This window comes from Desmodus rotundus, chromosome 13 (genome assembly GCF_022682495.2).
Source record: "Desmodus rotundus isolate HL8 chromosome 13, HLdesRot8A.1, whole genome shotgun sequence".
Lineage (NCBI taxonomy): Eukaryota > Metazoa > Chordata > Mammalia > Chiroptera > Phyllostomidae > Desmodus > Desmodus rotundus.
Window position 1 is genome coordinate 539,618 of NC_071399.1, and position 24,341 is coordinate 563,958.

Consider the following 24,341-nt stretch of genomic DNA (forward strand, 5'->3'; position numbering starts at 1 on the left):
GTCCGTCACCAGCTGCCGCCGGGTCGCAGCTGCATCTTCCACGCGCCCGTGTGCTTTCCTGCGGGCAGCCACCTCCTCTGGCTGCTGGGCCTGGGCCCTCGCTGGGTTCGCTGCCTTCCTGAGTGGGGCTGTGTTTCATTCTGCCTCTAGGGAAGGTTCCGAGGGGCGGTTTCTGTGGCTGGTCGTGGCAGGCGGGGATGGAAACGCTCCGATGGAAGGAGCCCATTTGACCAGGGTGGGGAGATGGCACAGGAGCGGCTGCCCCAAGCGAGGCTCTGCCAGTAGCCCAGGGCATGCCCACGGTCTAGAAGGAGGGAGGGGAGCCGTTAAGTCCCTGTGCAGGATGGGGCTTTGGGAAGCTCGTCTGCTCTCTCGCTTTCAGTGACGGATCCCTCTTGGCGGGACAGTCCCTGCAGGTCGCTCGGCGCCTTGGGGCGCCCCGTGGCCAGGCTCCTGGTCAGCGAGTGCGTACCCTCCCACGCACCCCTTCGGCTGAGCTGCCTGTCTCTTCTCACCAGGAAACCATGGGAAACACCATTTATTTTAGTGGAAAAAACTCCAAACACGTTACTTGTGTCAGTTAAAAAATGACTCCTCTGCTGTTTCAGGATTTTTGCTGATTTTTCTCATTGCTTTAATTTGCATGGCGTCTGCCTTCAGACCTGGTAACCGATGTCTGTTCTCGTGACCTACCCAGCATCTATCATCCCCGAGCTGCTCCACTGGGAAATGGGTGCTCTGTCCCCGCGGGACGGCAGGCTCGGGCGGGGAAGGCGAGGCTGTGTGACCCCGTGTCCCGGCAGCCCTGGCGCTCGCCTGCCAGGTTCGTCACTTGCACCTGCGAGGTGACACGCGGCGCTGTCCTGCAGCCTGAGCTGCCGCTCCCCACGGCAGTGGGGTTTCAAGAGGGGCTCAGGGGGGTCCTGGGACATTGCCAACCTTTTACTCGTGTGCTAGGCTCAGGGATGTGCATCATCGTTTCTGCCACAGTGGTGGGGCCGTGGGTCTGGGAAACTTGTCCTGTAGGGAGGGCACTCATATCCCCAGACACCTGACGGGAGGTGAGAACAGCCCTGTGTCAGACGAGGGGAGCAGCCGACGCATGACTGTGAGCGTTCCTCCGTGGTCGTCAGCAAGGGCTCGGCGCTGGCCCTGCGGGCTGTCACACGCGTGGCGGAGCCACAGCGCTGGCGGTGGTTTGCGGTCGGGCTGGGCTGGGACAGCGAGCTTGGAGGAGGATGTGCGGTATCGGCTCTGCGGACGCACAGGACGGAGAGCACAGGGGGCGGCCCTCAGACAGAGTGGGTCACGTTCCGCGGGGCGTCCACACCGCAGGGCATCGAGACAAGTGCCCGGGGAAGCCGGGGCTGCACGTGGGTGGGGGCTCTGTTCTCCTGGCCGACCCTCTGCCCACCCCAAGCAGAAGCTGGCAGTTGTCGGGCGTGACCCCTTCCCTGGGAAGCGGCTCATGTCACACTCAGGAACTCGGGGTGATCTTTGGCCAGGCTGCGTGCTGCCTCTCCCTTAGTGGCCGTGGCCGGGCCTCTGTGCAGCCTCGAGCCCGGTGCCGGGCTCCAGGACAGGCGGAGCCGAGGGCCGGCCTGGCATCACCCAGCCTCACATGGCTCGTTCCTCCCGCAGGCGACGTGCAGATCCCGGGACCTCCCACCAACGTGCACGTCTCCGAGCTCAGCAGGACCTACGTGGTCCTCAGCTGGGACCCCCCCTCCCCGCGTGGCAAGGAGCCCCTGTCCTACTTCATCGAGAAGGTACAGTGCTTGTGGCCCCGAGACCTCGGCTCCACCCTCGTCCCCTCTGTGCCTGGGGTGTCCCTTGCCAATGAGCGAATCCCTAGCCTCCATCCTGGATGAAGCGTCACCGAGGTTATAGGAAGGAAGCTGCAGGTGCCGGCTGCCTGGTGAACGTCGGCGTCCGGGCCCAGTGCTGGCTCTGGCTCTGCCGGCCCCCTCCCCATGTGAGCGGGCCCATGCCCCGTCTCCAGGCTCTGAGTCCCCCACTTCATGGAGGGCGTCACGCTAACCCTTCCCGCTGAGGCACTCTGGGCTTCGGGTCTGAGGGCTGTGGGATGTGGGGGATGGGGTGACGCTGACGTCCTTCAGTTCCCAAGCTGAGTGGCTACTGGGTGGTGGCCCCGTAGAGGGGCTCTCGCTGCAGGTGGCCGAGGGTGGGACTGTCTTAGTTCTGGACACTGAAGAAACACCTGGTGTGTTGTAGCCCTGGACACACAGCCCAGTTTCGCCCACCCAGATGTCCTGATGTCCCATGCTCTGGGCTCACTCTCCTCCAGCCCCTGCGTGGGTGACAATCGCTAGGGATGTAGTTGTGTTCCAGCCTTCCTTGGGCTTCGGGGAGCTTTGCACTAAGTCCTTGCAGTTTTTTCTCCTACTCCCTCTCTGTCCTCCTTCCTCTAACAGAGGGTCCTGTCCTCTGACCCCCCAGCCAGCTGTCACCTCCCTCCCCAGGCGCAGAACACACTGGGGCCCTCGGGGCCTCCTGCCAGCTCCAAGAGAGGGCTTCTGCTGAATGAGAGAAAACCCCCTTCAAACATGAGTCGGACCCCAGAAGCCTGGATGGTTATTGGAGACGCGTCCACAGGGCTTCTCAGCAGGCGGCAGGCACCCAACTTTGACTGCTCCGGATTCCTTTCAAAAGCGATTTTTTCCTGCAGGGAGAAAAGAAACATGTAACTGAAACTTTAAAAGTAATTATCAATGCAGAAATTAATCATGCAGTATAGAACATTTGAAAAATACAGACACATATAGAATACAATTAAATCTACCAACATCCCATCATATAAAATAGTCACTATGAAGAAGAAATGGTATATATTTATAGTCTTTGCCTCTGTAGGGTTTTATATTCTTGATATATCATGGATACAATCTGCATCCTTTGTTACATTTAACAAAATGTTGCAATTGTCATCCTATTAAAGATCTTTACATAATAACTTAAACGGCTACATTTTTAAATGCACGACTGTTGCAACGCATCTTACCCTGTTATAGCTGCAAAATAGTAACAACTGGAAACCCAGATGGGAGTGGTTGAGTTATGATGGCATTTTATGAATATTCTCCTAAACCGTCTTCCAACTATTTCCAGTTCACCGTTTTGTACTAAAACTACAACCTGTGTATTGATTCCTTTAAGGTTTGTGTGGTTTAATTACTCCCTTTCAAGAGAAAATTTTATTGGTAAGTGTTTTCAACTTTAAATAATTTCTTATCTTTTTCTCCCAATTGGCTTCCCCGTTCATGAACTTTGGAACAGACTCATGGATGGCACAGTATTCGGGGTGCCGGATGGACCCCCGAAGTGTGATTTGATCGGCTCACACGGGCTCTTCCGACCAGCTCGCGGTGGGAACCGGCTCTCAGGTCCCGTTTCTCTCCGCAGTCCGTGGTCGGGAGCGGCAGCTGGCAGCGGGTGAACGCCCAGACCGCCGTGAGGTCCCCTCGCTACGCCGTCTTTGACCTCGCGGAGGGGAAATCGTACGTGTTCCGAGTTCTGTCTGCAAATAAGCACGGCCTGAGCGACCCGTCGGAAATCACCTCCCCCGTTCAGGCGCAGGACACCCTGGGTGAGCTGTCACAGCCAGTGGCCGGAATTCAGGCCGGGCGCCCGGACGAGGTGGCGCTGGGTAGCCCGTGCCTTGGTTGCTCGAGACACTGATGTTGCACAGGAGCTAAAATGCTGGGCGCCGTAAAATGTCACTGAAGAGGAGCTGACGACCCCTCTGCCCAGCCGGTCAGGTCTCAGCATTCCTCCCGAGTTTCCTCTCTGTCTTCCGAGACTGAGCCACATGTTAGAAACATATTCAGCCAGCAGTTGCTTTAAAAAGACGCCCCGCTCGGTGTGCCAGAGATTCTCACCTGGCTGCCCGAGGTCCCCACTCCGAAGGTGTCAAAGGTTAGGTGAGGAAATCCATGGTCCAACCAGGAGGTGAACTTGAAACCCTCATAGACTCTGACAAGTATGAGGGAAATGTGGTTGGTTTTCTTACAATCGGTGATTTTCTGCTCCAAAACAGTTACTACCCCTCAGCCATGGAGGCATGTCTCTGGGGGACCCTTTTTAGTGGTCCTGGTGAGGGTGGGCCAGGTTCTGGATTGTTCTTCCCTCTGTTCACAGTCCGCTGGGGCCTCGGGGGGACAGAGAGGAAGGGCCAGCACCCCTGGGCCCTGCGGCGGTTCGCCCACCCTCGTTCCCATCCTCCTTGCCCAAACCCTGACTCAAGGCCCAAACCCGGGTGGCCCTTCCCTGCGGAGAAAGGGGCTTGAATATCTTCAAGTGTCTTTAAAACTCTGACCTCACTGACCTTGCGCAATTGTGTCCCCCGCAAAGTCGCTCCTTCTGCGCCGGGCCGGGTGCTCGTGTCTCGGAACACGAAGACGTCCGTCGTGGTGGAGTGGGACAGGCCGAAGAAGGAGGAGGACCTGCTGGGCTACTACGTGGACTGCTGCGTGGCCGGGTCCAGCCTCTGGGAGCCCTGCAACCACAAGCCCATTGGCTACAACAGGTGCGGCCCGCCTCCCCGCCTCCCCCAGGCCCCAGATCAGGGCCGGGAGCAAAGCACGGGAGCAGAACTGACGTGGGGGCCACGTGGCAGCGCCGAGGGGCAATGTGGGGCGTGGACGCACACCCGAGCAGTGTGCACACGAGCGCGTTTCCTTGCTCACACCACACCCCGGGATGTGGGGTTTCCGACTCGGCGCTTGGCTGCAGTGGTTTTCTGCGGACTACGTGGTCCAGGGCTCGGCTCTCTGGCCTAGTTAGGGTTTCGGACTGACCTCCGAATGCACAGCCAGAGCAGCGGCGTGCTCTGCAGGGTGTGTGCTGTTGCGCACTGGTTTTCTGAACTTCTCCAGCTGCCTGGTTCACCCAGCCACAGTGTCCCCCACCCCCGCCCCGAGCGGGCCGTCCCCGCCCGGCATCAGTTTTCTCCTGCTTCCAGCGGAGCTCGTGGCTGCGAGCGAGGCTTCCCTGGGACAGGCTGCTCGGGGACAGGGAGGCGGCTGCCGGGCCGCCCACCGGGGACGGGTTGTCCATCGCGCCTCAGCCGTTGTTCCTTTCCACACCCGTTTCTTTTAGGAGAAGTGCTTGGGGAAGATGCGAAGTGGTAGAGGAAAGTGAGGGTCGGGTGTGACTCGGGCGCCGGCCAGCACGCAGGAGGGCCGCTCAGGACGGGACACTTAGCCCACTGCTGCAGATGTGGCTGTCACACACGATACCTTTTAAATTGCCACTCAAGTGATGCGTTACACCGGCACCGAGCACCCACCACGTGCCGAGCACTTCGGCCTCGCTCTGAGTGGGGCAGGGCGCGTGCGGGACGGTGGCCCTGCAGCCCCATCCCAGGTGGGGCACAGTCTTTTACGGAGGTGACGTCGGTGACGGGCACAGTGCCGGCCGTCAAGGCCTGAGCCCGGTCTGACTTCACCGTCTTAGCCCGCGGTCCCCACCGTGTGAGGACTTCTCTGAGTTTGCCACGCGTGGGGTCGTTTTGGTGAGGAGTGCAGCCACGTTTCTGACAGACCTTTGGTCCAAATGCCGGAAACTCGGGAAGGCAGGGGGAGCGCAGGGCAAATGACTCTGAGCCCGAGCAAGGGCCCTTGGCGTGGCCGGGGCTCGGCCTCCTGCTTTCAGGCCCGGCGTGTTTCTTCCAGTGAACCTGCTAGGAACAGGGAATGGATGTCCGTGATGAGTGCATGAGGAACTCCAAAAAGTCAAGTCCCTTCCAGTCCCGGCAACGAGTTTTAGGGACTGTTTGAAGGGATAGCTGTGCTGGGGGGTGGGGACAGCCGCCCCTGGGGCTGTGCTGTGTGCGGGGTGCAGGGGGAGGCCACCCTGGTAGCCAGGCGCCTGTGTTCCCCAGGTTCGTTGTGCACGGCCTGACGCCCGGCGAGCAGTACATCTTCCGAGTGAAAGCCGTGAACGCTGTGGGGACCAGCGAGAACTCGCAGGAGTCCGACGTCATCAAGGTCCAGGCCCCGCTCAGTAAGTGCCGCCCCCGCCCGGCGCCGGCCCTGGGCCCGGGCGTGTGCCCTCTGCACCAACACACACTCAGGGCGCCGCTGGGGATATCAGAGGAGGGGCGGGGTAAGCCGGCCCACAGAGAGCGTGCGGTTCTGTGGAAGCTTCTTATCCATTGCTCCTTGTCCTGGACATGCCACCGTGGGCCGGGGGTGGGGGGCGCCCACGTGCCGACCGCATGCCCGCCAACTCGGGAGACGCTGCTGGAGGGCAGCTGTGTCTCCCAGCTCAGGGCCCTGAGTTGACAGGTGCGCTTGTGGCCCCTGGTTGCTCTTTCCCAAGCAGCCTTGGGCGCTTGAGCTGCACTTGGTTCAAGGAGCCGTAATGAATGATCCCAGGGAGTTCCACAGGCTCACGTGACCTCGTGGCTTGGACCGGAGTCATCCTAAAACACTGTGACTTTGCGGAACTGAGCAATCCGGGCCCCTACTCGCAGGACAGCCCTGGTGCTGCGGCTGCGTGCCTGGTGGCCCCTCAACCGCCACACTGGTGACGGTTTCACATCGAGCTCCCGCACGTGTCCCCACAGACAGGACGTTCTGAAATGGGACATCACACGGGACATGCTTAGGGTCATAGGATGATCTTTTTGCTTCTGAAAAGCATGTTTTGCTCCTCAATTATTTTTGTCTCCAACTCCATTTAACGTTCTCAGCAATTGAGGTGTTTCTCCTAGTGATGATGTATCTCGAATTTCTGAGGAGTGTCAGTTCGATGAGACTTAGGTGGGCCAAGACAGCGAAGCGAACCAACCACCCCTTTGTTTCGAGGGCACTATCGTCACCCCCGTCTTCCCGGGAGGGACTTTTAAACAGTCCCGTTCACTTGTTAAAGTCGCTCCTTTGACATGGAAGCCGATTATTCAGTTTTTCATTTTGTGCCGGGAAGAGCTCAGTCCCAGCGGGCCTGTACCTCAGGGAAGGAGGACGCCCGGCTGCAGGTCACTCAGAGTCGGCATGAGGGGGGGCCCGTTAGGGAACGGTGGCCCCAGCTCCTGGTCTGGAGGCTTCATCCTCACCGAATTAACCTGAAGTGGCCTCAGCCCCATGGGAAGGGGATGGATCGGCCTGGGCAGCGTCGGGGCCGTGGAGCGATGGTCACCATTCACCGTGGGCACCAGGAGACTCCCCCCCGCCAGGTTTTCCTCGGAGCAGGGGAGGGCCTGGTGTCGCAGGGGTCCAGGCCGCTTTCAAATAACCCGTCGCTCTGGCGTGACTGAAGCCATGGGAGAGGCACCGTAGGGCGCCGGGTACCACGCGCATTTTGGCCCAGGTTTCTGAGGGAGAGATAAGGGTGCGCATTATATGTGAGTGGTGCCACTTCTGTACCCACACAAATGCTTTTAATTCTCTTATTTATGCGTACGCTTTCATAATCCAGAAAAGTGGTAAAGTTCTCTTATCACACAAAAAACAAGTATCAAAATATAAATAAGTAAATCATTGAATTAAAAACTGAAAGATTTTTTTCCTGAAAGTTTGGGCCCAAACCGTGGATGCGTATTATACACGGGAGTGCATTGTACATCACATAATGCGGTACTTACAAGCAGCCATAAATACATACAAATTTCTAAACTTTCTTGAAAAAGGAGATAAAAACACAGATAGTCAGAAGGGAGGAAGGAACCGAGGGCCATGGGGGGGGCACGGGGGGGGGCCACGGGGCGGGGCCGAGACAGACGTGCGTGTCCCCTCGCAGCCGTCCCGTCCTACCCCTACGGCATCACGCTCCTGAACTGCGACGGCCAGTCCATGACCCTGGGCTGGAAGGTGCCGCGGTTCAGCGGGGGCTCGCCCATCCTCGGCTACTTCGTGGACCAGCGCGAGGCCCAGCACAGGAGCTGGCGTGAGGTCAACGCCGCGCCGGTCAGAGAGCGGCTCCTGACGGTGGGTTTCGGGGGTCCGCCGAGCCTGGGTGACCCCACACGGTGGGCGGGGTCCTGCCTTTGGTGTCCCAGGGCTGGGTGACATTAGATAATTCAGTCCAGAAACAAAAATGGATTTAAGGAATTCACAGCCTCGTGAGGTCACAGGGCCGTAGGACTGGATGGGTCTCGGGGAGCAAGCGTTTTTTTCCTGAGAAGCAGGAAAGAGGAGGGGGTGTGGGTGAGTGTGTGGCTGGTGGGCGTGGTGCTGCTGTGCCCGCACCCAGACGCAGCTGTGGGCCCCGGGCAGGCAGGGCCTTCCCGCCCCCAGCCCCTGTGCTCAGCTGGCGTCTTGTGACAAAGGTGTGGCTGCTGCTTGGTGGCCACCACCTTCCTGGGAGACGCTTGTTCAAGGCGGTGGGTGAGTCACCTGTGAAAATATGCCCAGGTGGAGAGAGTAGAACGAACTTCGGTTTGGGGTAAGAAGAACTGGAACCAAGTCCAGACGCAAACCCTGAGCAGCCAGAGGGCTTCCCCTCCCGGCTCTCCGAGCCTTCCAGAACATTCATACCCTGTGAGCAGTGGGGGAGGAGGGACATCTGTCCCCAGAGGTTCCCCCCCCGCCCCCATTTCTCTGGTAGAAACAGAGGAGGAAGCAGTGCGGGCAGCCCTGGGCTCACACGCTTCCCACTCCCACTGTGAACAGGGGCTTTTGTTTGGGGGCAGACGCTGAGAAGGTCTCATCTCCGTCTGGCAGAAGGTTCTGCCTCTTGTATTTGGAAGTAATATCTGTGTCAGTCATATATTTCACACGTGTGTGACGTGTGGCCAAAACTCAGGCTGAGTGGGGCATGGGTGGTTGTCCTCTGTTGACCTCTGACACTCGGCCGTGTCTGCTGTCCCCTCCCAGGCCCGCGGTCGCGAGAAAAGTGACTTGTTGCCTCCTGCAGGCAGCCTGTCCGGGGAGGGTGGGTCCCCGTGCGGGTGGGCGGGGCCCTCTGGCTCCCAGACTCGCCACCTGCTGGGAGGCCGGGCTGGGGTTCTGGTGAAGTACCCCCTTGTCTTCCGTGGGGCTGAGCATGCAGAGCGGGCCCTGTGGTGGCTCCTGAGCAGCCTCGTCCCCTAAGGGACCTGTAGTCCGTGTGCTGGGAGCAGGTGACAGGGAGCCCAGCGAGCAGGTGTCCTGTGTCCCCTCCCACGACATCCAAGGTGCAGGTGTCCGATGGGGCGTGTATCTCGGAGGCTCAGGGTCCCTCTCTGCCGGGTTTGTGTTAGCTCAAACAATCCCACAGGTGGACGGCCTGACCGAAGGCTCGGCGTACGAATTCAAAATTGCCGCCACCAACCTGGTGGGCATCGGGCAGCCCTCGGACCCCAGCGAGCTCTTCAAGTGCGAGGCCTGGACGGCGCCAGAACCAGGTGAGGGACCGCGCTTTGGGGCCCGTACCCAGTGCCCGCGCTGTGCCCCTGTGGGCGCAGCCTGCAGAGTTGGCAGCGGGTCGTCCGTCCCGTGTCGGGCATCACCCACTGAGCCAGGCTTGGGGCAGAGCTCAGGGTGCCACGGGAGCGGACGGGGGGGGGGGCAGCTAGCTGGCAGGGACTGATGGGTGGCCCAGCCAGGGGTGGGGGACAGAGAGCCTGCCGTCGCTGTGTACCTTCTCTCTCCACGACGCGCACCTGCTGGTCCAGCTGAGTGGTGTGGACTTGGGAGCTGCTCCGAGGAGCCCCACGGTCGCTGGGCTGCCTGTTGAAGGGGCTGCAGGATATAAGGCCGGACTGTGCCCCATCCCCAGCGCTGTGCCCAGTGGCCCCTCCTGGAGAGAGGTGGCCATGGCCAGAGGCGTCCTCGGCCAAGGTGGCGCCCCCAGGTGCAGCTTCCCTGCCGCGGCCCCTGTGCGCACGGCACTGATGGGAGCCCCGTTTCAGGTCCCTCCTACGACCTGACCTTCTGTGAGGTCAGGGACACGTCGCTGGTCCTACTCTGGAAGGCCCCGGTATACTCGGGCAGCAGCCCCGTGTCCGGGTATTTTGTGGACTACAAGGAGGAGGGTTCCGAGGAGTGGATCACCGCCAACGAGGTGGCCACTGCGAATCGTTACTTAAAGGTGAGTGCTGATCCCCACCGCAGACCTGCTGGGGAACTTGGGTGCCAGGTGGGGGGCCCTCACGAAGCTGCGGCCGGGAGCTACGTCGACATGCCTGGTTTCTTCCCAGCACGCGGTCAGCCGTCCTGGACCGCACTGAGCTGGCTGGGCAGACGCAGGCCCGTGTGTGCGCCCTCTGCAGGTGGTGCGTGTCCACGTGCCTTCCTGGTGCAGGCCCCACACTGCGGTCACTTAGTTCTCGGGGTCCCTGCCCGACAGCACGCATTCACACACATGCACATCTGGTGTTACTGCCATTGACAGAACTGTAAAGGGAAGTTGCTCTGTCCTCTCTCCAAATATTTCCGGCTTTGTCCTGAAGTTTACCAGTCCCTGGGGCCAGCTGCCCCAGCCGTCCTGAGCCGCGCTCCCTGGCTCGTGGCCCTGCGGAGACCTTCTCCTCTGGGCTGTGACCGAGGGGACCAGCGCCCACCCTGTGCAGAGCCAGGCCGTGTCTCGTTGGGCCCCCGGCTGCCCGGGCGGGGAGTGAGTGGGCAGCCACCTCCCAAGACGCAAGACCAGTTTCCTCTGAATGAATAAGTCTGCTGCTGAGAAGCTAGCTAAACAAACACGTTAGGAGTGTATCGAATATATGTTTTATTTATGGTTGTCAATGCAGATTACAACACCACTATCAGTTTAGGCACAAGAGGACCTCGATCGAATTTCGATGTGTCCAAACGACGGGCCGTTTTGCACAGTTCAAACTCACTTTTGAAATTACTGTGTTTAGCTCCATAGAAGCATGTCCAATACTTCTAGACACCAGATTAGGAACGAGATGATACGATTTTAGTTTTGCTTTCAGATATGGAAAGAAAAAAAGAAAGAGAATATATCAAAATTACCGTGAATCTGTTTACTCCTGCCGAGTCGGGTCCCGAGTGTGCACCTGTTCCAGCAAAGTGCGCACACAATTCCAACTGGAGGGAAACGTGTATTTTGAAGGAAGGAAGCGTGTTCGCTATAAAACGTGAACAACAACAAGGCATCCCCATGCGTGTACTCACGTGACCCTTCCTCCCCCGTTTCCAGGTGTGTGACCTGCACCAGGGGCAGAGCTACGTCTTCCGAGTGCGGGCTGTGAACGCCAGCGGCGTGGGGAGACCGTCGGACTCGTCCGAGCCGGTGCTCCTGGAGACCAGGCCCGGTGAGTGGGGGGCGGACGTGGTGCAGTGGGTGTGAACGGCCTGGGTTCTCAGAGCAGCTGGGTCAGCTGTGGCAGGTCCTCACGGGCTTGGGGCTGTCGCTCGCGCCCCCGACAGGAGAGGGCAGGAGAGGGCGGGGCGGGTCCCTGTGTGCAGGCTGTGGGGTCTTCGCGGGGGGCCGAGGAGCGGCGAGCGCAGTGCTGGTGGCCTTTTGGCGCCCGGCCGGGTTTGGAGCAGGAAGTGTCAAAGCCCTGGGTGTTGCTGTGGTTGGCAGGGGTGTCTTTGTGGGGGGTGCTCTCAGGACAGACCGGTGGGGCAGGCGGCGTCTGAGCTGCAGGAAGCAATGGCTCCCCGACTGCAAGACCGTGCTTTTCCCTCCCGCTGGGCCTTTGCTGCGTTTGTTCTGTGCCGGCATCTCCACGGCGGCCGCAAGTGTCTGGAGGTGCCGGCCGGGGTCGCACCCCGTGGGGAGACTGAGGGGTTGCCTCCAACCCCTAATTCCTGCGAGTGGATCCACCTTGGTCAAAAAGTAACAGAAAACCCTCCCTCCCCTTTCCCCCCCAAAAAGGGCGCAGAGGAGGCGGTGAGTGGGTGAAGTCCACGGGGGTGATGGTGGCGGCCTGGCCCCCAGGAGCAGTGAGGGGCTTGGTCTCCCAGAGAAAAGGGACTTTAGGGCCAGGGCGGGCAAGCCCCAAAGGTGTTCTCCAGTTGTCCTGGATGCAGAGAAAGACGTGGGACCGAAACGCATGATGACCTAAACCAAACCAAACCCGAGCCCCTAGTGGGCTGCCGGGGGGTGGTCGGCTCCCCCTCGAGTCCCAACATCTGAGGGTCGGCAGGGGAAGCTGGGGATTCGGGTGCCACCCGTGGCCCGCGCCCCCGCGGCCCCGCCCCCGCCCCCGGGAGAAGAGCGTCCAGGGCAGCACGCCCTCCGTCTGGCGGGCTCACTCCTGTTCGGGCTCCGCAGGCACGAAGGAGGTCAGCGCCGGCGTGGACGAGCAGGGCAACATCTACCTGGGTTTCGACTGCCCGGACACGACCGAGGCCTCACAGTTCACGTGGTGCAAGGCCTACGAGGACATCGCGGGCGACCCGCGGTTTGAGGTCCAGACTGTCGGGGAGCAGTAAGTCGCCGGGCAGCGGGCAGGTGTGGCCTCTGAGAAACGCAGACAGACACGAACCGTTAACGCCCCGTCTTCCTCCCTCCAGCTCAAAGCTGTACTTTAAGAATCCGGACAAAGGGGATGTGGGGACGTACTCGGTGTCGGTCAGTGACACGGATGGCGTGTCCTCCAGCTTCGTCCTGGATGAGGAAGGTAACGTTGTGTGGCTCAGACAGGACTTCCGGGGTTCGCAGCGCTTTCTGAGGTTGGCACTGAAGGCTTACCTGCCCAGAGAAGGGGCGCAAGTTTGTGGGAGGCAGGGGAGATGCGTGCATACCGAAGACCGCCACGGAGATCACGCGGACCCTGGCATCTGCCCTCTTTCCCGGGACGTAGGGCTCACGCACAGTTTTTACCGTCACTGAGCCGCGCTGCGTGCCAGCAGTCTGGCGAGCGGGACGTGGCGTGTTAGCAGATAAGCCCGTGAAGTTAATGGGACGGACGTGGGAGAGAAAGAGACGCCCATCTTTCCTCCCAACGTTGGGTAGTCGGGGTGATGGCGAACACAGATGTCTACCTCTAGTCGTGTGTGTGAAGTGGCATCCAACTGCCGTCCTCAAAACCTCGCCCTCCCTCACGGAGAGCAGGCAGCAGGGGGAGGCGAGCAAGTCCTCGGTGTGGCCCAGGAGACAGCAGTGGCTCCCCGAGGGTCTGTTCACAGGACTGGGAGGTGGCTGTTTGCTGCCCGGACTCCTGCGTGTGCCCCGCCCCCTTCTGCAGGTGGGGCTGCCTTCCCCCTTCTTTACACGGACGGGCGGTGAGGTATGGCAGACTGTGCAGCGCAGGACAGAATCCGCAAACGTCCTCATTTTGGGGTCTTTAAAAGCAGTCGCGTCTCCGAGCCCTGGGCTGCGATGCCTGGCCTCTTGGACACCTTAGTTGAAGACACAAACCCTCCTTGTCAGTGGGCACCTGGGTGAGCGGCGTGCTAGGAGCGCGGTCCCAGGAAGCTGACCCAGGGTGGGTGCCAGCGGGAGGGGACAGGCGGACGTCCGGGGAGGTGGGGAGGCAGCATCCAGATGACCGCAGGCACCGGCCGGTCTGCCTCAGACTCTGGGTGAGGTCGGCCGCCTGGTGCGAGTGTAACGAGACTCAGCAGGGTGAGAGCGGGTCCGTCCTCTCTCCTTCCTGGGGTCCCTGTGGGCCGGCCCGGAATCCCGCTCTCCAGGCTGCCTCTTCTGACCCTGCCGTCTGGCCTTCATGTAGTTTCTTACCCTCAAACAACCTTAAATAATTCTTAAAACTGGGGCTGTCGCTGAATTGTAAAGGTTGCAGGTGACATTTTGCGTTGAAGTCGTTCACATCCAGCACATTTTATGTTGAGCATGGGCGTGAAGGACGTTAAATGTATTTTAGACGCCCCTTTGCAGCCTCAGCAGTAGCTCACTGGGTTTACGGAGGTTCCGACCGTCAGGCCTGAGGGAGGGTCCGTGCCCGCCGCCCGGCTGTCACCCGGAAGGAGGTCATTTTCTGTCGGGAAAAGCCTGGCTTCATTTCTCAGTTCAAACAAACATGTTCGCACGTGGCTGTGTGGCCACTATCTGAATTCTAGATTCTAATGTTAGGGAGGAAGGAAGGAAAGAAGGAAGAAAAGGGAAGAAATGAAGAAAAGGCTTAGAACCTTCAACTTTCGTTGGGTTGCTCCTGGGATGTCTCAGGAGCAATGAGTCCTGCTGTGGGGTGGGTTTTCCCTCGTGCTAATCCGCCACGGGGACACGCTGGGGCAGGTGGGGGCAGGCGACAGAGATGTGGAAGAAGGGCGTTCTGACCGAAAGGGGCGGCAGCCCCAGGCCACCAGCATGTCCTCAGCCAGGCCACTGGAGGAAAGAGTCCCCATGGCGTTTGGAAATCTGGAAGCCAAGTTCAGTCTGGTGACGGGAGCCTCTGCCGCGGGCCTCGGAATTGTTTGCGAGCTGCTGAGCGTGCCCGGGACACTCAGTGGACCGGTTTTCTTCCTTTCAGAGTTTGAGCGTCTGATGGCGCTGAGCAACGAGATCAAAAATCCCAGTAAGTGGGCCGGGCCTGGCCTCCCGAGGGCACCGGGCGGGGGGCCGACTGTGTGCCGAGCTCGCTGGGCTGCACATCAGGGGGAGGGGCCCTGTTTCCGCTCCAGCCCCCAGGCCTGCCCCCGTCCACGTAAAACAAGTGCTTGCAGACAGTTTCATTGCCTGGACAGTGTTCTGAATTTGGGGTTCAGTGTGGCTGCCCATCAAATGGGACCCCCGTAGCGGAATCACACTGAACCCCCGGAGAAAGCTGGGTGCCACACACCCAGCTCCCCCAGTGCAGGCTGCAGACTTGACAGGCCGCTGGGCTTTATCTTTTTGGGGGGGGTTCATAATTCAGCACTCTGGGGGTCCACCTTCTCGAAAAATTTAATAGCCAGCATGGATGTTTCCCACGGCACCCCTGTCCTTTCCCTCGGGGCTCCCACCTGCTGACCTGTGCCCCTCCCCTCCCTGCAGCCATCCCCCTGAAGTCGGAGTTAGCGTACGAGGTGTTTGATCACGGCCAGGTTCGCTTCTGGCTGCAGGCGGAGCACTTGTCCCCGGACGCCAGCTACCGGTTCGTCATCAACGACAAGGAGGTCTCTGACAGTGAGGTGAGTTCCTGGGTGTGGGGCCTCGGTGCCCGGCTCCGAGGAGCGTGGCCTTGGCTTTGCTTCGGCAGCCGCTCACTCACACTCAACACTGTGTGTTCGTCCCTGTCTGACCTGTGGAAGGTCGACGAGGCGAACGAATGAGAGGCACTGGGCACGTGCAGAATGACACTGGCATTTCTAACTGGTGACGTTTCTGTGTTTGCTGGAGGTCAAGGCCTGGGGCGGGGGTGGGGCTTCACTCACTGAAATCCTGAAAGTCGCTTTGATTAAACAGAACCTGGGGCTCCCAGTTGGTCCCCGGGAACTCGGAGCCCTGTCTTCCTTTCCTGGGGGTGTCAGCCTTTATCCTGCAGATCAGTTTTGATTGTCCGTCGACGGAGAAGGGAGACATACACGTACCCTCGTGGACGTTATCTTTGGGTTGAAGGAACACAGGTTCAGTTAGGGAACGATATGGGAAAATGTGGAATGAAGACAGCCTTGAATCAGGGCGGGGCGCGCTGTGTGAATCCAGAGGGAGCTGAGATTTGGAGACGCCGGCGTCGTTAGGAGGGATTTCAAGGGAGGTGGCTCCTGGAGCGTGTCCGAGGAGGGGCAGGGCGGGGCACAGGCACCCTGCTGTCTGCACCAGCCCAGAGCTGGCGGCCAGTCACTGGCCTTGGATGCCATAGGAGCTGGTGGCTGCTGCAGGTTGAGTGAGTGCAAAGGCCGGCACGGCGTTCATTCCTGGGAAGGGGCGGTGGGAAGGAGGGGTGAGAACTGGCCCGGCCTCACTCGATAGCCTCCGGAGACCCAGCCAACCCGGCGCCCTAGACAGCCGGTGAGCAGAGCTGCACGGGGTTTGGGTGAGTGACAGTCCCAGTTCCCGGGGATGCGTCCTCCAGCGAGACAGGCAGGAGGCAAGAGGACGACTAGACCCGGTGTCCTGTGAGGGGGAGGCGAGGGCTGCAGGGAGCCCGGGGTGTGTGTGCCCGACCGAGATCCAAGGACAAGTCCAGGAGAGTCCCCTCGAGCTCACCCTGGAGGCACAGGGCTGGTGTTCCGCTGAAGCCACTGGGCGACAGGTGCCAGGTGGGGGGACCATGTGCTGGGGCTCAGGGGCACGGGAAGCACTCAGTGTGGAAACGCTCAAGCCCTCCTCCAGCCTCTTCTAGAAAAATCTCTGCTCCCTTACATGGGGCCTCTGCACCCGGTCGGTGGCAGCGCTTGGCAAGGCCCTGGTGCTGTGAGGCCTCGGGAGCTGAGGACAGCGTTGCTGTGAGGGTCACCGCGGTGTGGCTGTGGGTGCACACGGTTTTGCTGTCTTAGGTTAGGTGTGTGTCTGGGGTGTGAGTCTCTCTCTGCTGGAGCCCCGGTGCCATAGCCCCCCCACTGCTGGCAAACACCGACTGGGGCTTGTCTGCGTGTGCACACTGGTGCCCCCTATTGGGTATTTGGCCCAGTGGGGGGGTTAGAGGGTGGAGCTGCACCTGGGTCCGCATGTGCACAACCCCGTGAGACCTGAGGCGACACAGAGGCTCCGTGTGAGGTGAGCTGGGAGAAGGGGCCTCACCGTGGGGCTGTCCCCCTCCCGGCTCCCAGGCACACAGGATGAAGTGTGACAAGTCCACCGGCGTCGTCGAGATGGTGATGGACAAGTTCACTGTCGACGATGAGGGCACCTACACCGTGCAGATCCAGGACGGCAAGGCCAAGAACCAGTCCTCGCTGGTGCTCATCGGGGACGGTAGGCGAGCCCGGGCGCCCTCCCTCGGAGGGGGAAGCTCCAGCGGGTTCTGCTGACCAGAGAGACACAAATGTGTGTCGTGTCCTTTTTTCTCCTTACATGTTGAATTTAGCTTTCAAGGCTGTCCTAGAAGAGGCCGAATTTCAACGAAAAGAATTTCTCAGGAAGCAAGGTAGGCGTGTGACGTGCCCACCCACCAGACGCACGCAGGGGGCCGAGACTGGGGACTTGCACATGTGTTTAAAGTGAGCCCCGTGGGGTGCCAGGGCCCGAGTGCCACGTAAACCGGCCAGCGGTCCGACCACTTCCTGCCTCCACCCCGAAAGCCCCAGAATCCAGTGCTGAGCGTCCCGTTTGCCCAGCCTGCCCCAGCCAAGGAACCGAGCGGCGTAACCGGACTCGGTGGCTGACTCGCTGACGGACTGACTGACTGGTCTCTCATCCACGTCGGGGAGACAAAATTCCCCAGCACTCGCTTCTGGTCGGCTGTCCTGTGTGCAGGACGCATTAGTATCTGTGCGTCTGTTAGATGAGCGAGACTCTCCTGTCTCCCTCACGCCTGGCCGTCCAGTTCTGGAGGAGCTGCCCCCGCTTCCCTCTGCAGCTCAGAGTGGGTGATCCTGCGGCCACCATGCCCCCGGCTCCTCTCGCTCGCCTTGCACCCGTTTTGACCTTGAGTGCCTGGTGCAGCAAGGTCAAAGAGTGCAGCAAGGTCACTCTTGACCAAGAGTGACCTTTTGCAGCATCTATAAAACACCTCTTGTAGGCGGAGTTCAGCTCTTGCCCGTGAACTTGAGAGGAGCCCGCTTTACAACAGGGTAGGGAGGAGGGTGGGGCCCGTCAGGCAGGTTCAGCACTTTGACAACAAAGGGGAAAGGACACCGGGGGCGGCTGGGGTCACTGACAGGCTTTGAAATGGGGACAGGACCGCGGAAGCTATTCCGATCACCAGGAACTTGCTGTTTTACTCACACTCCTGGGAATGTGGTAACTTCTGAATGTCTTAGCTGTTCGACTGCAAACAATGCATTTTAAGTACATTGTGCGTTTTAAAACGCACGCTCACAAGATGCGAAGAAAAATGGATCAATTCTTGAGCCTGCAAAAGTAGCCCAAGGGCTTATTTTTCTATGAGATTTTTTAAACATGGGATTTCTATACCTTTGAAATAATTAGAATGGGGATTATAACATATAACCTCAAGACATTCTTCCTACTTTTGTTGTTCTTAGTTACTTTTATTTTTAGTAGTCAAAGATATTTTATTTCACTCATTCCTACATTATGAACCTCTTAACTGTATGTGAGAGAAGTCAGTGAGTACTTTAAAATCCGCCGTGCATTTTTGTGTTGAATGAGCTCGTGACATTGTCACTAGTACATGATTTACCTCTGCATTTGCTGGTATTTTAAAGAACATATAAAACTGCATTTGATTTCAAAATATCACATGTTTACGCAACTGCCAGGCCGCGTGGCCTGCCCTTCGCCCCGTCGCTGGTCCCGTCTGCAGTCCGTGCCGGCCGAGCCGGAGGGGAGAAGCACGGCCCCTCCTCCTGAAGGGCCCAGAGGCGGGATGCGGCAGGAGGCGGGCCAGCCAGTGGGACCCACTGGGGACGCGGGTGTTTCCGTTTGCCTGAAACACGCACAAGTCCATACACGTGCTTATGTGTACACATACATGTGCACACAGATGCACACCCCACACATGCATACACCACCCACGTGTATATACTCACACATGTAATATACACACATGCGTTCATATGTCTAACACATACTCTTCCTTCCCTCTTCTTCACTCCCGCCCACGCCCCCTCCCCCCAGGCCCTCACTTTGCCGAGTACCTGCACTGGGACGTCACAGAAGAGTGCGAAGTCCGACTGGTGTGCAAGGTGAGGGGTGGGTCCAGCGAGAGCAGAGAGTGGCGGACCCTCACTCCGTGCTCCCTCAGAGGCCTGCAGGGAGCCTGGGGGGCGAGGCGTGGTGCTGGGTGCAGGCGGACTAAGGGACTCCGGGTCTTGGGCACGTGTTCCTTCCCAGACTTCCAGTCTTGTCTTGGTTCTCCAGGACAGGCGATGGTGGCGTGCAGAAGCAGACACAGGTGGGCGGTTTATAAAAATATTTAAGATTTCAGTGAGCAAACTTATGAGAGTGTGCTGTGAGGAAACGTGGCCATTTCCAGGCCGCTCCTACGGTTCCAGCAGGAGGTAAAAGTGTGTTTGGGGAAGAAGACGCTTCTGCAGTTTAGTTTAAATGATGCGGTAAGACAGGGGCCTGCTGACCACCGCCTCTAACGGTCTGCACTGGGGCGAAGCTGTGGTCCGGCGGGCACCTGCCGTGGGGCCGTGCCGTAGAAGGCGGGACAGCCCGACAACACACGGTCCACGTCCAGTGGACGGGACTGGGGCGCCCTCCCAGGGATGTCCGCCAGCCTTGTGCCTTCCCTCACCATAGCGACTTCTCACTCTTTCAACACAGACGTTGGAGGAACCGGGGAAACATGACTTGCGATTTGAGTACTTTGCAGTGGAATGCAGTTGGTACATGTGCTCCTGCCTGTCCCGGGATTCCATAAACCCTCTTTCTGCCTAGTTTTCACCTCGCAATACTCTGGCAGATGGCCATTTTTTGAGTTATGTATGCAAAACCCACGGAGAAGAATTTATGTGAGGAGATGTTCTTGTGACTGCACAGAAAACCATTTCAAAGGCACAGTGCAGGGTAGGGACCTCAGTCGTCAAGTGAAGGGAGTCTGGTGGAAGTTCCCCACTCAGCGCGTGGGGGATTGGGGACTGTGACTTTGGGATGTTCCGGTCAGGCGTGTGCCACACAGTCTCAGCAGCGAGCTTGTTTCTCCTTCCCTGCACTCCGATGTCCGTGCCAGGGGCCTGCAGGCGAAGGGTGAATCGCGGAGAGTCACAGAAGGGACAAGTGCCTTGTTCAGGGGCACAAGGACCCCAGCTACAGGACAGATACGTTGACTGAGGACACCTGTTTCAGAGAACGGAAGTGAAGGTCGCTGGAAAGGTGTTTTCCTGGCACCTGGGAGCACGAGGTGCCGAGTTAGGGTCAGGAACAGGGCAGGGGGTGGTTGGGTTGCTGTAAAATGGACACGGGGAGGATTTTGAAATGTTGGGCTCAAGGCCTCGCTGGCTGGAACTGTCTGGCGACAGCCCATTCTACTGTTTGTTACCAAATGATTACCAACTCCGGTTCCGACATTTGGAGGAAGATCCGACTCCCAGCCGGTGGGGACGCTCCCTGCATGGATTCCCACGCACTGTGGGCTTCACTTCCCCGCCCCCGGCATGTGGCCATACCCGGGACAGGAGTGTAAGACGCACAGAATCACACCTGTCTGGGGGCCCCGTGCCCCTGCCGTCCCTGACTGCGTGCACGGCGGAGCCACACGGAAACCTGCCCGATGTTTGCCTTGAGCTTTTGCCCTCACTGCGTTGAGTCCACGTGGGTGGGACTGCAGGGTCCAGTGTGGCCAGTACCGTCCGCTCATACGGAACCAGAATTTCCTCTCTTCCGCTGGGCATGAGCCTCGGGGTGCGGGACCCAAGATGCCACCTGCCTTTGGAGTTCTGAGAAGCTCAGTTCAAGTTCAAGCTGATGTCAGAGATTCCAGTCAAAGGGAAGCCCTCAGCCCCACTGGGCGTATCTTGGGTGAAGGTGTCTTTCCTTCCATGTAGACGTGTCTGAAATGTCACAGCGCCCGAAAAGCAGCCACTAACCCTGTTACAGGCCCCTAAGAATATATTATATTGCTTAAATTTTAAATAACATTGCTCACAACTTGTTTTTATTACATTCCACGTGAACCAAATGACCTGCCCGATTCCATGGGCTGGAGCAGAGCGGAGTCCTTCCTTCTGAGAACGAAAGAGCTGAGTTATTTTAGACTCCAGAACTTAGAAAACTATTTGCCATCCTTACAACCGACAGCTTTTCCGGGAGCCTCTGTCCGAGTGTGTCTGTAATAAAAGTTGGTTCTTTTCAAGGGCTGTGATTTTAACACCAGAAGAGGCTTTTTTCCTTACGCACCAGGGTGATTTTCATACCAAACGTAAGGTTTCTGTCTCCCAGGTCGCAAACACCAAGAAAGAGACAGTTTTCAAGTGGCTCAAGGACGATGCTCTGTATGAGACCGAGACCTTGCCTGACCTGGAGAGGGGCACCTGTGAGCTGCTCATCCCCAAGGTACGCCACGCCACGCCACGCCACGCCACACCACGCCACGCCACGCACCCGACCCAGGGCCCGACCCAGGGCCCGACCCAGGGCCCGACCCGGTGGGCGCGCACAGGGCGTGTCAGGCCTGCGTCCTCTCCCCGTTGGCACCCCGAATTTCCGCGGTCTGCAAAGAGGACGTGTTAGCTCGTATCACATCTCATACGGTCACGCTGATTTTACCCATACACGGATGCCCTTCCTTTGTAGCTGTCCAAGAAGGACCACGGCGAGTACAAGGCCACCTTGAAAGACGACAGAGGTCAAGATGTGTCTGTCCTTGAAATAGCCGGCAAAGGTAATCGAAACTTTCCCTGCGCTGCTGAGAAGCGGCGTTTGGTTGACGGGGCGGGTGTGCTTTGCGGCACCTCCCCGCCCATCCTTGGCTGTAGCGTGCCTGGCTTGTCAGCAGCGAAAGTAGGAGATGTGTACGCTAGGCACATTCAGAGCTGTTTCAGCGTTCCAGAAAAACGCAAGCCATCAGTTTGGGTGTCCGTGAGACGTCACTTCAGTCCAACATCACAAGCCACATTCTGTCCCATTTCAAATGCAGCTGACGAGGCTGTGCCGGAGGGACTCGGTCACACGGCTGGGTTTCTGTCCAGTGAAACACGCTTGTTCCTCGTTGACAACGCGGGCGGGCGGGCAGGGTTTACTGCACGCGTCAGCCCGTTATTTTAACGTTTCATCTTTCAAACGAACACCACGCCGTCCTGCATCAATCTAGTCTGGCGTGACAGGGCCGCTTGCCGGGGTGATAGGTGCAGTGACATTGCGTCTGCTTCCCCCCTAGTGTACGAAGACATGATTCTGGCAATGAGCAGAGTCTGTGGTGAGTAACGCCCCTAATTTTCAAGTCCCTTCGGAGGCTAACTTCCCCGATTCCCGGGATGGGTGGGCGTCGGCCGCAGCAGGGGGTCACTGGGCTCGAGGTGCTGCCCCCCAAGGGCCCCAATGACGTGGCTGAGCAGTTACCTATGGGCCTAAGTGGTGGTTTTAAAAGGGCTTTTCAGTGTTATGTTAGCACGTGTCCACGAGCCGTGCTCACATGTCACATGTTCAGGGGCGTGAATGTGCCGTGTACATTTCTGTACTCACCATGCTGATGTGCGAGGGAGAAGTGGGCTCCAGGAGCCGAGGTGTGTGTGGAGTCCCCTGAGCCAGAGCTGACGAGGAGTACGGGGCGGGGGAGGTGCCGGTTTCTGCAGAACCTTAGAGGAGACCCCACTGAGTGTCCTGAGGACAAGGCGTGTCACCGAGGGTGGCGCAGTGTGTCCTCGGTCACTCAGTGAATTCCCAGCAGGTCGAGGGCCCCTCCTGGGTCCTGGGAGTCTTGCGATCCCTCTAACAGACTCAGGGATTGTCTCCCAGCCACACAACACATGTTTCTAAGCCATTATCACTCACGCTTCCCTTGTCCACCTTGAATGTTCCTCCTCTGCCCGTCTCTGCAGCCCCTGTGAGCAGGACAAACAGAGTGGAGGACAGGAAGCCAGGTGGCCCACGGTGGCTGCAGCCCTGGGCCTGGGGCCCTGGCCCCATGGTGTGAAACTGTGCCCTGTGGGGCACAAAGCACATGCAGTGTCACCAGAAGCCACACAGTGCACAGCTGTGGGCACAGACGGGCTTTTCCAGTACTGGGGAGTCTCCTCTGGCCGTGCCCCCACAAGTGCGAAGCCTGCACCCCCACGAGGGCTGGGGAGCCATGCCCGACACGCCCTTGGCAGGCGCTGGCAGTCAGGGAGCGGCGCTCCCAAGAGCCCTCCTCCGTCACACCCTCGTCCACGCTGGTCATGGTCTCAGGTCCCTTCCTCTGGGCTGGTTCTGTGCACATCATCACCTTCTACATGAGCAAACACCTGAGTCTGCATCCCTCCGTGGGGCTTCACATCCCTACGCTCTCTGGTGCAAGTCCAGAGCGTTGCCGTAATCACGGGCTACTTGTCAATGGTCTTGTCTCCTGACCTCCCACCCCCGAAACCAAGTGCCCCAGACAGCTCTGTCTGATCCCTCACCCCACGCCCACCCACTGAGTTCTCAGCTGGTTGGGTTTTCTTTGTGCCTGTGGTTTCTTCTGCCTTCTTTCCTCCCGCCCAGTTTTCATGGCGTTGTCCTGCGTCTCCTTGACCCCCTTCCCGGGTCATTTCTGCTCCTCTGTCGCCTCCCTTTTGCCGAATTTCAGTCTTGGGTTTGGGGTCAGTCACCACAGCGCTCACTGGGTCACAGCGCTCCCCGTATACTGTCCCCGCCTCCTCGAAAGTGACACTGCTTTTTCTGAAGTGGTGTGTTCCTGACAGCACTCGGCAGGGTTTTCCAGATAACTCCGGGGGCCATGCTTGTTGAGTGAGCGGATGTGACATGGGACGACGAACATGAAGGGCCTGTGGCCGACAGACACGGGAACCCATGGGTGCGGGGCGCGTTTGTGGCCGGGGAGCCTGCCGGGCACCCCGTTGTCTGGCGAGCGGGGTGGCTGCCCTACAGCTGAGCGCGTCCCGTTCCCTGCAGGTGCGTCGGCCTCTCCACTGAAGGTGCTCTGCACACCTGAGGGGATCAGACTGCAGTGTTTCCTGAAGTACTTCACCGAGGAGATGCGCGTGAACTGGTATCACAAGTGAGCACCGCAGCCCGGGCGGCCCGCGTGCCACAGCCAGGCCCTCCAGGCTCCGTCCTTCTGAAAACCGGTGCTCTGAGGGCGGGGCAGAGGGGACAGGGACTGACTTCCCCAGTGTCTCGTTGGGGACAAGGGCGGTTCCCCAGTGATAGCACCCTGTATCTGGAACTCAGCGGACAGACAGTCCCGGAAACACAGGCTTTAGAGGCCACGCTCCAAACGTCCAGGCTGCGGTTTCCCCGTAGACTGGGTTAACGAGAAAAGGACCACAGTTAGCCCAGGGCTCACGCGGAGGAAGGCAGCCAGCCGGGGAGGTCTGTGCACACAGAGGGTTCTCTGTTTCCCGCTCGCTGCCTTGCTCCCCACCCGGTGGGGCGTTCTCACCCCGCGGCGGTCCCCTGGGGTCTCAGCGAGGAGCTGAGTAGGGTGGCCGGTGCTGCAGTCGCCTGCCCATGTCCCCTTCCCCCCCAGTGCTTGTGTCCTTAGTGGGTCACATTTGCAGGACGGGCTCCAGGGGGATCACTGAGGGAGGTGGGGGGATGGCCTTGCTGTCCACAGGCTACTGTGAGCGTCCTTGCTGGGCCCCCTTTTAAGGCTGAGCGACCGGATGGGCCCCATTTGTGTATCCATCCGTCCGGGGGTGTGGGCGATGCTTCCCCCTGCTGGCTGCTGTGGGTAGCGCGGCTGCCTGCAGGGGCCCGTGTGTCTGGGTGAGTCCCTGCTTCCAGTTCTTTCCGGCTTACAGCCGGGACTGCCACTGCTAGATCACATACAATTG

General features: G+C 59.3%; 1 protein-coding gene across 1 annotated transcript in view; it reads left to right on the forward strand.

The window, feature by feature from the left end:
• MYOM2 (myomesin 2) overlaps nucleotides 1-24,341 on the forward strand; it is a 49,823-nt gene that overhangs the window by 21,261 nt on the left and 4,221 nt on the right. Inside the window, exons 14-32 of the mRNA XM_053916787.1 lie at nucleotides 1,642-1,769; nucleotides 3,424-3,607; nucleotides 4,372-4,546; nucleotides 5,903-6,024; nucleotides 7,762-7,949; nucleotides 9,220-9,346; nucleotides 9,854-10,032; nucleotides 11,107-11,221; nucleotides 12,187-12,343; nucleotides 12,429-12,535; nucleotides 14,345-14,389; nucleotides 14,848-14,984; nucleotides 16,566-16,710; nucleotides 16,823-16,882; nucleotides 18,538-18,605; nucleotides 20,806-20,919; nucleotides 21,160-21,247; nucleotides 21,743-21,781; nucleotides 23,458-23,563. Of these exons, the coding sequence (XP_053772762.1) occupies nucleotides 1,642-1,769; nucleotides 3,424-3,607; nucleotides 4,372-4,546; nucleotides 5,903-6,024; nucleotides 7,762-7,949; nucleotides 9,220-9,346; nucleotides 9,854-10,032; nucleotides 11,107-11,221; nucleotides 12,187-12,343; nucleotides 12,429-12,535; nucleotides 14,345-14,389; nucleotides 14,848-14,984; nucleotides 16,566-16,710; nucleotides 16,823-16,882; nucleotides 18,538-18,605; nucleotides 20,806-20,919; nucleotides 21,160-21,247; nucleotides 21,743-21,781; nucleotides 23,458-23,563 (2,284 nt within the window). The remainder of the gene's footprint in view (nucleotides 1-1,641; nucleotides 1,770-3,423; nucleotides 3,608-4,371; nucleotides 4,547-5,902; nucleotides 6,025-7,761; nucleotides 7,950-9,219; nucleotides 9,347-9,853; nucleotides 10,033-11,106; nucleotides 11,222-12,186; nucleotides 12,344-12,428; nucleotides 12,536-14,344; nucleotides 14,390-14,847; nucleotides 14,985-16,565; nucleotides 16,711-16,822; nucleotides 16,883-18,537; nucleotides 18,606-20,805; nucleotides 20,920-21,159; nucleotides 21,248-21,742; nucleotides 21,782-23,457; nucleotides 23,564-24,341) is intronic.